This window comes from Cebidichthys violaceus, unplaced genomic scaffold (genome assembly GCF_023349555.1).
Source record: "Cebidichthys violaceus isolate CVI_PGR_0920_01 unplaced genomic scaffold, fCebVio1.0.p SCAF_13, whole genome shotgun sequence".
Taxonomy (NCBI): domain Eukaryota; kingdom Metazoa; phylum Chordata; class Actinopteri; order Perciformes; family Stichaeidae; genus Cebidichthys; species Cebidichthys violaceus.
In genome coordinates, this window is record NW_027176296.1 from 4504821 (window position 1) to 4516255 (window position 11435).

The window sequence follows — 11435 nt, forward strand, 5'->3', positions numbered from 1 at the left end:
TAGGTTTTCTTTTAACTATAATGTAAAATATTATAGTATCACTGCTGGTTTAGAAACTACCTAACCAACTTTTTAAAACATTTCTGCAACTCCACTAGTACTTTGGTTGAGTTGTTTATATACTTAAAATAATTGTTAGACAATGTCGAAATCATTAGTATTTAAATGTGTGATGTAAACTGTAGAATCTTAAATGTAAAATCATAAAAAAGAATGGCTCAAGAAATGTTTAATTAAGACATCAATAAATACATTTAATTCCTTTCGATGCCAAGTCTCATTTTTCCAACTGCACAAAAAGGCCGCATGGCTCTGAATACGGCTGAAGACAAAGTGGGTGTGGCTAAAGTTGTGTCACAGCATTTTGTTGCTAGGCTGCTAGCTTTAGCTTTAGCTTGTGATTTCTTCAACTAACCTTATTGCCGTTTTGCTTATCGAAATCACAAAGCAATGCAATCGCTGTACTTAAATAACGGCTAATGTAAGCAAAGATACATTTAAACAATCAAACAGTGGGTGGCGTTGTGCTCGGATTAAACCAACAGCGTCGAAGAGGGCAGCTCGACTAACGCTAACGCTACCCATATAATATGTAACGAAAGGCGCAAAGTCGTCGCTTGCTAACTTAGCATCCTCGCTACCAGTTGACATGCTGCAGGTATTTGTTATTACTATATGACATTCCGTGAACGTTTACGAGGTCGTTGCATCAATACATGCACGTAAGCCTCCAGTAACACTGCGAACAAGATGGACCTGCAGATATTAACGACGTGAGACAGGTACAGTGGGTCTCCTTCTGTCCTTTTTCAGTATAAGTTATATCTTTTGTGCATGGTTAAAAATGGGGAATTAGAGCTTTACAAGCTAAATGTGAAGGTAACATGCCAGACGTATGACTGTTTTTGGCTGGCAGCACCATCTCTGTGCATCAAGACTAACATGAGTATTCTTTCTCTTACAGGAAAATGTTGGTAACTCACCAAAACAAGCTATGAACTAAATAGACACAAAATGGTGAAAGTATTCCCTTGTATACCCCCACCAACAAGGAGATATGGGCATCCTAAGACTGGTAGCCAAAATCATGGGTAGGATCAGTACTTTCAGGTCCTATCAGTTTGTGCTTCTCCTGGCTGCAGCACTTGCTGTTGTAGCTTTTTACTACTTTGGCTCAGAGAGGCAGAACTTTTCCAGCACCACTAAGAGGATCAAGCACACCCAGGCCACCCACAACGCCAACAGGAATGATGCTGACCTAACTGTGGACACCAGGCTTTCCCACCCAGCTGGATTGGAAGAGCAAAGGGAGGAAGATGGAGATGTAGGATTAGAGAGTGAGGGATTAAGGTCCAGGAAAAGGGACAATGCTGACACGGGTGACCAACGCTTCCATGCACTCATGATGTTCACCAAGGTGGACAAGAGCCGGAGCCTGCAGGACAAGTTCAGGGTGGCCATGTTGTCTATGGTTAAGTATGGAGACTTCATTGAAGGAGAGGTGTTGGTCCTTCATTTTGTAAGCGACCAGGCCAGCAAAGAACTGGGAGAGAGGATGCTGCAGGAGTTTCTCCTTGATGCAACGTTTAAGTACGAGGTAGGAAGTCTACAAATGTGTGTGCACTGTACCATTACTCTGTTATCTGTTGATTTCAATATAAGAAGAAGAAACCCCTGAGATGTTTGACTTAATGATGAGTTTTATGTCCAGTAAAGTTGCCTTTGATGTGAATTGAAATGACTTGAGGTCTGATAATATTGAGATCTTGGGTTATTTTTTTTTCACTATAAAGAATGTATTTATTGATGTTGTGGCAGATAAAATTAAGTTAGTATTGGTATTAAGATGCAAAAGAGCTTTCTCAAGTTAACTTCTGGCTTGGGAGTCCTTTCATTTGCCTAAACACACCATTTTGACAGAGAGTATAGCTTACACCCACACCCAAAGTTGAAGGAAATAATTCATAGGGTTGTATTGTAGAATTTTCTTTGTAAAGAATAAAAAATAATCTAAAAAAGAGAGCTTGAGGGAGAAGTTTAATAGGCGTCCTGACTCTTTTCACACCTCAACACACCTGGTGGATAGCTGGATGGATTGGGTATGCTTTACAGTTTGTAGTTTCAGTGAAGTTGCAGAACTTGCATAGTGACCTAAGATTCAGGAACAAATTACTGGACGTGCTATTTAAAGTTGAAACACATGGGGGCAGTGTTGGCTTTCCAAACGAATCCCTCTCTAACGGGGATGTCCCTCAGCTTCTGTGTTCTCTCTTCCAAAACAGAGGATCTATCCCCTCTCTGTTGCTCTTTGTGTTTCATGCGATGTCAGTTGTTTCTCTTCTTTTGTATTTGTCACAGAGTGCAAGGTCATACACTTGTTTACAAATTAGTTTTCCAAATCCTCCTCACCAGCTTGGCCTTTTCTCTCAGGAATGTCTCATCATCTTCTACATCATCTGGTGTTGTTACAGCTCTGTATTTGCTCAGGCCGATCCCATGCTTGCTCGGGTTGGTTGGAGGTTTTTCTCAGCCTGGCGTCTTGGCAGTTTTGAGCCTGTGGGTCAGATTGCTTCCTGGTCATTTCACTCTCTGTACTCCAAGCTCAAAGTATTCGAGGAGCACAGCTGAAGAGTGTGATGTAAAGTACTGGAAAAGATCTGACAAACTGTATGATGGCGACGGGCTGTGAGACCTGCTACACCAACATGAAATCGATCCGTTAACACTGTTTACACCAGGGTGTTCGAGGAGCAGACAAGGTCTCTTTCTCACAAATACAGCCCAAACGGCTATGCAGAGATTATCTCCCCACCCACGCCTTTCAAGTATTACTCAGCCAATACTAGTAGTTGCTCTGTGCACAACCTTCCAAAGTTAGCCTAGATGCAAAACGTGTAGTCCACAGTGTTGGCTGTATTAGCAAGATGTCAGGTGTGGTAGAGTAATGCAAAAATTACTCTACCACACCTGTTGATTTTCTTCAACAGGTTCTTAATTAAAGACTTCAAAAACTAATGTCCAAACATTTTGGCAATAAGAAACACATTCTTTTGTTATATTGACTTAGCCAGAAACCTGTAAGAAAAATTATAATTTGGAAGCAGTGCTGTGAAAATACAGTGTATTTGTGAGGTATTTCAAGTTCACTGACTAACCTCAGCCTATGGTGCTGTTACTGTAGGTGTTGTTGGTAGTGGGTGCTCTCAACACACTGCAACTCAAGTGTACATAGCAGAGCCTGACTAATACTGAGTTTGACAGTGAGGTAGATATATCAGCCAATATTAGCATATTGTTGATATTTTATTAATGTCAGCAAGAAATTACTGCACAGTAATACCAAAACTATCTCCATCACGTAGTTTGCCCACCAGAGAGCACTGACATGTTGATGCATGTTGTGACATTTCAACTGGAAAATGTCACACTCGGTATGTAGCTTGGTCACAATTCTTCTCCAAACTATTTATCAGTGGGGCTATAATGTTGGGCCATTAGGTCTCTTGAATTTTGGTTATTAAATAATTGTGACCAAGGTATGTATTGAGCAGGTGTTGACCACGAACGACTTCCCTGGTTTGACTCTGGCAAGAGACTTTTGTCACATGTCGTTTCCAACCTCCAAACCTTGTTTCCTGTCATCCCCGTACTGTCCACTCTCAGAAAAAAGCCCCATAATATCAATGGCAATGTATCAGTCAGGCTCTAGTTAGTACATCTCGACCCAAGGAAACAAGTCTTTATAACTCCCTCATGCAATTTGTTGCTTTTCTAAATCAAAGTGACATGCTGCATAAATTGTACCAGCAGGATGTACTCCCAGTGGTTAAATAACTGTCATGGTATCATTCCAGACCAGTGCTTTTAAACGTCATGGTTTGAGATAATGAATCATGAAATGACCACTGACACAAGCACAACCACAAGTACAGCCACTGTCTCGTCTGTCTCTATTGAAGTGCACGCACTGAAGTCCTACCAAAGTCACAGATGGGTCGGGGCTCCCCGGCGGAGGCGTTTTGTGTGTGTGTGTGAGCGTGTTGACATCCTTGTCTGCTTAACTTGAGCTTCATTTCTTTCAATTATTCATCTAAAAGGAGCATGAGGGTAAGACAGCGGTTATGCAAGAATTTTAGCCTCCCATCACTTCTCAACAGGGGTAAATTCAATGACCCACTTGACATTCGCAACAAACAGCCCACAGAGTCACGCTGCCCAGAGGCTGTGCTCATTACCGCTGACCATCAGTCACACAACTTCGTGTGCCTCATTGCTGTTCAGTCATTTGCACAGAGGACACAGTGTTGTGATATGATTCCTAGTTTAATATCCTGTTAGCAGGATACAATGTATCAGTCATTTCTAGTAATTTCTAATTCTTTAGAAATAAGAGTTTAGCAGGCTGGGGTCTCTTTTTTTGATCTGTGAGCTTTAAATTTTCAGAGGTGTGTGTGTGTGTGTGTGTGTGTGTGTGTGTGTGTGTGTGTGTGTGTGTGTGTGTGTGTGTGTGTGTGTGTGTGTGTGTGTGTGTGTGTGTGTGTGTGTGTGTGTGTGTGTGTGTGTGTGTGTGTGTGTGTAGTTCCAGTCTAAAACTAGCAATGACCGTTGCACTGTGCTGTGTGGTAGATGGACTGTACTTGTATAGCACTTTTCTATTCTTCCCACCACTTAAAGCGCTTTAACACTACATGTCATCATTCACCCGTTCATACGCTGATGGCTGGGGCTATCATGCAAGATGCCACCTACCCATCAGGACTCTAACTAACCATTCACACCCATTAGTTGTGGGTCAAGTGTGTTGCCCCAGGGCACATCCACATGGACTAGCGGAGCCGGGGAGCAAACCGCAGATCGTCTGATTAAAAGACAAATGTGTACTTTCATATGAAACATGAACATGGATTCTGATATTAGTGCTGTGATGCAACTCGTATAGTTCATTTCATAGAATGAACATGTGTTCTTTGCAGTCCCAGTGAGTGAGAATCATTTATCAGGACTAATATCACTTATTCTTCCCACAGCAGTGATTTATGTGCAATTACATCACATTACTAACAGCAGTCTAGGACAACCCTTATTTCCACAAATGACAGGGGGTTTACCTTAATCTGTCAGGGATCATTAAACGATTGCCCATCGAGGCACATGGGCCTGATTTACAATATGACAGCCATATTGTCCGGGTTTCATCTGAGGCCTCTAACATACAGTACAAAGGCCTCTGATGTCAGGCTTGACCAGTAAAAGGCCAGATTCTCTTTTTGGAAATACTGTTCGTCCCAAACCAACACATTTTTATTTTCACGCACAAAGGAGTACATAGGTTAAACTCATTGTCCGCTGGAAAGCCTATTTAAAAGAACATTCCCATGGGCTTCAACGTTGGCGTATATCACAACTCGTGAACATAGTGCTATCAGAAGATCTTCCTATAGGGTGATATGTACCAACAGTCTCATAAATAAATAGCTTTAGTAGTTCCATATATTTCCAGCGCTACTGCATATGGGACTTTGTTGTACTAACATGATTCCACTGTTATTGATCTGCAGGTGTTCTTTCATGACGTGGTGGCTCTCACACAGAAGCTGTTCCCTATTGTAGAGGCCATGCAGAAGCACTTCAGCGCTGGCTCTGGTGCTTACTACAGCGATGCCATCTTCTTCCTGTCTGTTGCTATGCATCACATCATGCCCGACAGTAAGAAAAATCATATTTTGTCCCATTTCTTTTGTCAGTTAAATAACCACAGATTTAGCTTTAGATTTAAAACTATGGCTGATCTATGTGTTTGTCTTATTAAGTCAATCCAAAGATGACCTAAGTGATATTTCTTTTTTTTTTTTTTTTTTTTTTATACTTTATTTTTAGTTTTTCCATCATGCAAAATAAAATACACAAACAAGAAAGAAAGGCTATAAAAAAAAAAAAAAGACTTATGTATTACACCCAAGAAAAGCACATTTCTTTGCATAAATACTGTATGTTACTTAATATAGCTTCAAAATGACTCTTCTCCTCTGGTAGACCATATTTTAAATTCACTCAGATACTTACATTTATATCCTGGCACTGCTGGTGCACAGCTGGAAAAGGCAGCACAGGCAGGTATCTAACAGACACGTGGCATGCTGCAGAGGCCCTGGGGAGCGAGGAAGGAAGGAGGTGTTCTGTCGCTGCTGCCCACATTAGTACCCCCTGTGTTGGTGCTGACCGATGGCGGCGATCTCCTCTGTTCTAGTTTACTTCAGTGGATGTGCAGGATGGGGCATCCGTACAGAAATGACTCAAACCAATGAGCTTTGAATGAAAAGTCTCTAGAGGCACACATATGAAACCTGAAGTCTCTGTCTTGCAGACAGCAGAACACCGTCACATTTTAGGTTTCTTTATTTAAAGTTATGATTCAGGCATAATAATGAAAACATTTTAATAGGGTTTCACATTTCATGATCAGAGGGTATAGTGATGTGTTTTCCACTCTGAAGCGAAGAGTTTTCCAGCAGCTACTTGCATGAAAGTATTTTCATAAACAGGGCAGTATTAGAAATCGGCCTGAGCTGGAACCTCAATTTTTTCATTTATTAGCTTTCCACCAAAGAAATATGCTGCATGTCCAGATTTGATGGCTTGACAATCCCTGTGGTCAAATTCAGGTTTTAGCACATCAAAGTATGCCATTTACATTACTTAGAAAAGCAGGCTATCACTTAAGATTCAAAAGAGGAAAAAGATGATATCTTAAAGCCAACCAGGATGATAAATAAAAGATTGTGCTTTGGTGGGAGAATGATTGAGTGATAGATAGATAGATAGATAGATAGATAGATAGATAGATACTTTATTTATCCCCAGGGGGAAATTTGTTGAGTGTGTAGTTTTCACTCAGCTGTCAGCTCTGAAAAGTAATTTGTGGTGAAGCACAAAGTTGTTTTGACTGAATTTAAATCATATTGCCATTGTGGCATCGGGTGTTTTATACGACAAACATTTTTTCCTGAGTAGTCCCTTGTACGAAGCTGAAGCTGTATGTCTTATGCCTGGAACGACCCAGCTCACTATGTTCAGCAATATAAAAAACAGATGGAATTGGTATATTAAAGTTATTTTATTTACAAGGAAGGAACTTAGATTATCACAAACAAAGAGGTGTACTAAAAATTTAAACGGGCATGTGGGTGCTGTTCAAATAAATTATACTGTAACCAACTGCTACTTTGCTACTTTACCTAAAAGGAAGCAAAACGTCACTATTTGAGCTTTCTCGATGAAAACCAAAAACTGTCTAAACAGCACCCCTGCTTCTAGTGTGTATCCATCTCCTGGTGGACCAGCTGAACTTCTAAACTCACCTGCATTTGATAAGTATCTTGTTCTTGCTCTTTAAACTGTACTTACGCCTGTTTTAAAGTAACCTGCTTTGAACTGTCTTGATAGCTGTACTTAGGCCTGTCTCAGTGGCCTCAGTTGTGAAGTGCTATCTGAGTTTCTGCTTGTTTGAAACGGCTTGTTTGATCAAGCCTGGTTCACTGATTGCAAAGGAGGAGCTTCCACCTCTCAAGGATATAAGTAATCCAGTTTGAGTTTTAACTTCAGTGTATCCATCTCCTGGTGGACCAGCTGAACTTCTAAACTCACCTGCATGTGATAAGTATCTTGTTCTTGCTTTTTAAACTGTACTTAGGCCTGTTTTAAAGTAACCTGCTTTGAACTGTCTCGATAGCTGTACTTAGGCCTGTCTCAGTGGCCTCAGTTGTGAAGTGCTATCTGAGTTTCTGTTTGTTTGAAACGGCTTGTTTGATCAAGCCTGGTTCACTGATTGCAAAGGAGGAGCTTCCACTCCTGGCAGACAATGAGCAATCAGTAGATAGCTGTACTTAACCACTGCTGGAAGCGTCAGCTTTCAAGCCTCTGGCAAACGAAGGCTAGGGCAAACAAAGGCAACAGGCCGACTTTTTCAAGCCCGACTTCGGCAAGCTAAGACTTCTCGAGCGTGTACTACCATGTGTTTGCATCCTATCTCTGTCCGGTCTTCTGCCCGGCGATCACGTAGACATTGGGCAGCTTTCAGGAGCCGCGACCCCACTAACCTCATCTATCCTACTCTCTCAGCTCGGGGCGAGCGAGTGGTGGCGGGGGGACTCTGGAACTGCCAGTCGGCAGTGCCGAAAGCTGAGTTCATCTCAGGCTACGCTTCCTTGCTCTCCCTTAACTTTCTTGCTCTAACTGAGACCTGGATCACACCAGAAAACACCACCACACCCGCAGCTCTGTCAGATGTGTACTCTTTCTCTCACACTCCCAGAGCTGCGAGGCGGGGTGGTGGTACCGGCCTGCTAATTTCCCCAAAATGGAAATACTCTCTTGTCTCTGTTCCTCAGTTCTCCTCGTCCTCTTTCGAATTTCATGCTGTTACTGTCACTTATCCAGTCAAGCTCACCATTGCTGTTGTGTATCGCCCACCAGGGCCTCTTGGTGAGTTCCTGGAGGAGCTCGACACATTGGTCTCGCACTTCCATGACGATGGCTCGGCGCTCATCCTGCTCGGTGACTTCAACATCCAAACCGATAAGCTTGAACCTCTTCTTTCATTCCTCTCCTCCTTTGACCTTTACCACTCTTCTTCTCCTCCTACCCACAAGGCCGGCAACCAGCTAAATCTTATCTTCACTAGGCACTGTTCTACTGCTAACCTCTCTGTCACTCCCCTCCAGCTCTCCGACCACTATCTCATGTTCTACTCCCTCTCCCTATCCTCTGCTCCATCACTTCCTCCACCTACCCACATGGTTTCTACCCAGAGTCATCTCCGCTCCCTCTCCCCTGCTGATCTTTCCTCTTCTGTCACCTCTGCTCTCCCTGACCCTGAATCCTTCTCTCTCCTATCCCCTGATACTGCTACTGATCTTCTCCTCTCCACCCTAACTTCTACTTTGGACAAACTCTGTCCCTTCACCTCCAGGCCTGCACGCCCAACTCCACCTGCCCCGTGGCTGTCGGACTCAGTGCGTACTGATAGACGGAGCCTAAGAGAGGCTGAGCGTAAATGGAGAAAAGGCAAACTCCCGGAGGACCTTCTTAACTTCCAAGCTCTTCTTTCCACTTTTTCCTCCTCTCTATCTACTGCTAAAGCTGCGTTCTTCCGCTCTAAAATCCTAACCTCTGCTTCCAATCCTAAAAAACTCTTTAAAACTTTCACTTCACTCCTCCAACCCCCACCCCCTCCTCCTACTTCCTCCCTTCTCCCTGATGATTTTGCCAACTTCTTTGACAAGAAGGTAAACTATATCAGATCCTGCTTCTCTCAGCCCCTCTCTCCCTGTCCAATCCTGCCCCCACAGCTCTCCCTCCCATCTCCACGCCCCATCTTACCCTTTCTGGCTCCTCTCTCCCCTAACGAGGTCCTCAACCTTGTTACATCGAACCGCCCCACCACGTGCTCCCTTGACCCGATCCCTTCCCCTCTTCTTCAGTCTATTGCGACTGAACTCCTTCCTTTCCTCACCCACCTCATCAACACATCTCTTGTTTCAGGATGTTTTCCCACGGCCTTCAAGGCCGCCAGAGTCACCCCCCTTCTGAAGAAACCATCACTTGACCCCTCTGATGTCAAGAACTTCAGACCGGTTTCTCTTCTACCCTTTCTATCCAAAACACTTGAACGTGCTGTCCTCTGTCCTGATTCTCCTGGACTTGTCTGCGGCGTTTGACACTGTGAACCATCAAATTCTCCTCTCATCCCTCGAGGGGATGGGCGTCTCAGGCTCTGCACTCTCCCTGTTTGCATCCTACCTGACGGGTCGATCCTACCAGGTGACCTGGACAGGGGCCGTGTCGGAACCACGCATGCTGACTATGGGGGTTCCGCAAGGGTCAGTTCTGGGCCCCCTTCTCTTCTCGCTCTACACAACATCTCTGGGTTCTGTTATTCGCTTGCATGACTTCTCCTACCATTGTTATGCCGATGACACCCTGTTGGTCTTGTCATTTCCCCCCGGTGACATCCCAAGTGGAGACGCGCATCGCTGCGTGTTTGGCTGACATCTCGAAGTGGATGACGACACACCACCTCAAGCTCAACCTAGACAAAACTGAGCTACTGTTCCTCCCGGGGAAGGGTTGCCCGCACCGGGACCTGTCCATCACCATTGATGATACCGTGGTGACGCCAACTCGGACTGCGAGGAACCTGGGTGTGACCCTGGATGACCAACTGTCATTCTCGGCAAACATTTCATCCGTTACACGCTCCTGCAGATTCCTGCTCTACAACATCAGGAGGATTCGTCCCTTCCTGACTGACGAGACGGCGCAGGTTCTCATCCAGGCTCTTGTCATCTCCCGCCTGGACTACTGCAACTCTCTACTCGCCGGAGCCCCGGCGTCGGCCATCAGACCTCTGGAGCTTGTCCAGAAAGCCGCAGCTCGCCTGGTGTTCAATCGCCCCAAGTTCTCCCACACAACTTCCTTTCTCCGTTCTCTACACTGGCTACCTGTAAGAGCTTGCATCCAGTTTAAGACTCTGGTGCTAGCCTACAGGGCAGTGAAAGGAACAGCTCCTTCCTATCTCCAGGCCATGGTCAAGCCTTACACCCCCGCCCGACCACTTGGCTCTGCTGCCTCGGGGCGATTGGTTGCCCCGTCGCTCAGAGGTCCTGGCGGCCGATCGACCCGGTCACGGCTGTTTTCTGTCCTGGCCCCACAGTGGTGGAATGAACTTCCCACTGACGTCAGGACAGCGGAGTCGCTGCCCATCTTTCGGCGCAGGCTGAAAACCCACCTCTTCAGGAAGTGCTACCCTGAGCCTTCCACTTAGCGCTTATTGTTTTCATACTAGCTTGTTGCACTTATTGTACTCGTATTACTTATAGCACTAACTGTTTTTCTTGTTTCTGCCCTGTACTTTGGCTCTGAGTTATGCTCTGCTTCATGCTCTTAGATGCTTGTTTGGAAAAGGAAATGTACTTATGACTTCTGGTGACTAGTAGATCTTTTGAATACCAATGTTGAATGCACTTATTGTAAGTCGCTTTGGATAAAAGCGTCTGCTAAATGACTGTAATGTAATGTAGACAATACAAGTATTAGTGTGTGTGCTATCGAAACAATAGGCAAAACTATACCTGGCCCAGTCGTCAGGTTGTTAATAAGTACCTCAATATTAATTCACAAACGACAATTAACATCTATTAATCTGAACACAACGACGGCAGACATGGTGGCAAGCCGCTCACGTGATATCCCAGCTGCCCCCGACTAACCAACAAGCCAAATACATATAGCCTGACTGGTTGCTGCTCAAATCAGGCTCTTCAGATATGTAAGCAGGAAGTGGGATGGGCAGTGCCTAGCCAGAACCAATTTTGTACAGGTTACCACACATCTGACTTGACTTACGTAAAAAGAAAAAAAAATCAAACACTAAAAGG

The 11435-nt window shown here is 44.3% G+C and overlaps 1 protein-coding gene across 1 annotated transcript; it reads left to right on the forward strand.

The window, feature by feature from the left end:
* The first annotated feature begins 354 nt into the window (after positions 1-354).
* LOC137870591 (xyloside xylosyltransferase 1-like) lies at positions 355-5830 on the forward strand. Its single transcript, XM_068707996.1, has 4 exons — positions 355-782; positions 965-1597; positions 5559-5706; positions 5811-5830. Exons 2-4 carry the CDS (start codon positions 1058-1060, stop codon positions 5828-5830), a joined length of 708 nt encoding a protein of 235 aa, XP_068564097.1. The 5' UTR covers positions 355-782; positions 965-1057.
* The last annotated feature ends 5605 nt before the right edge of the window (positions 5831-11435 follow it).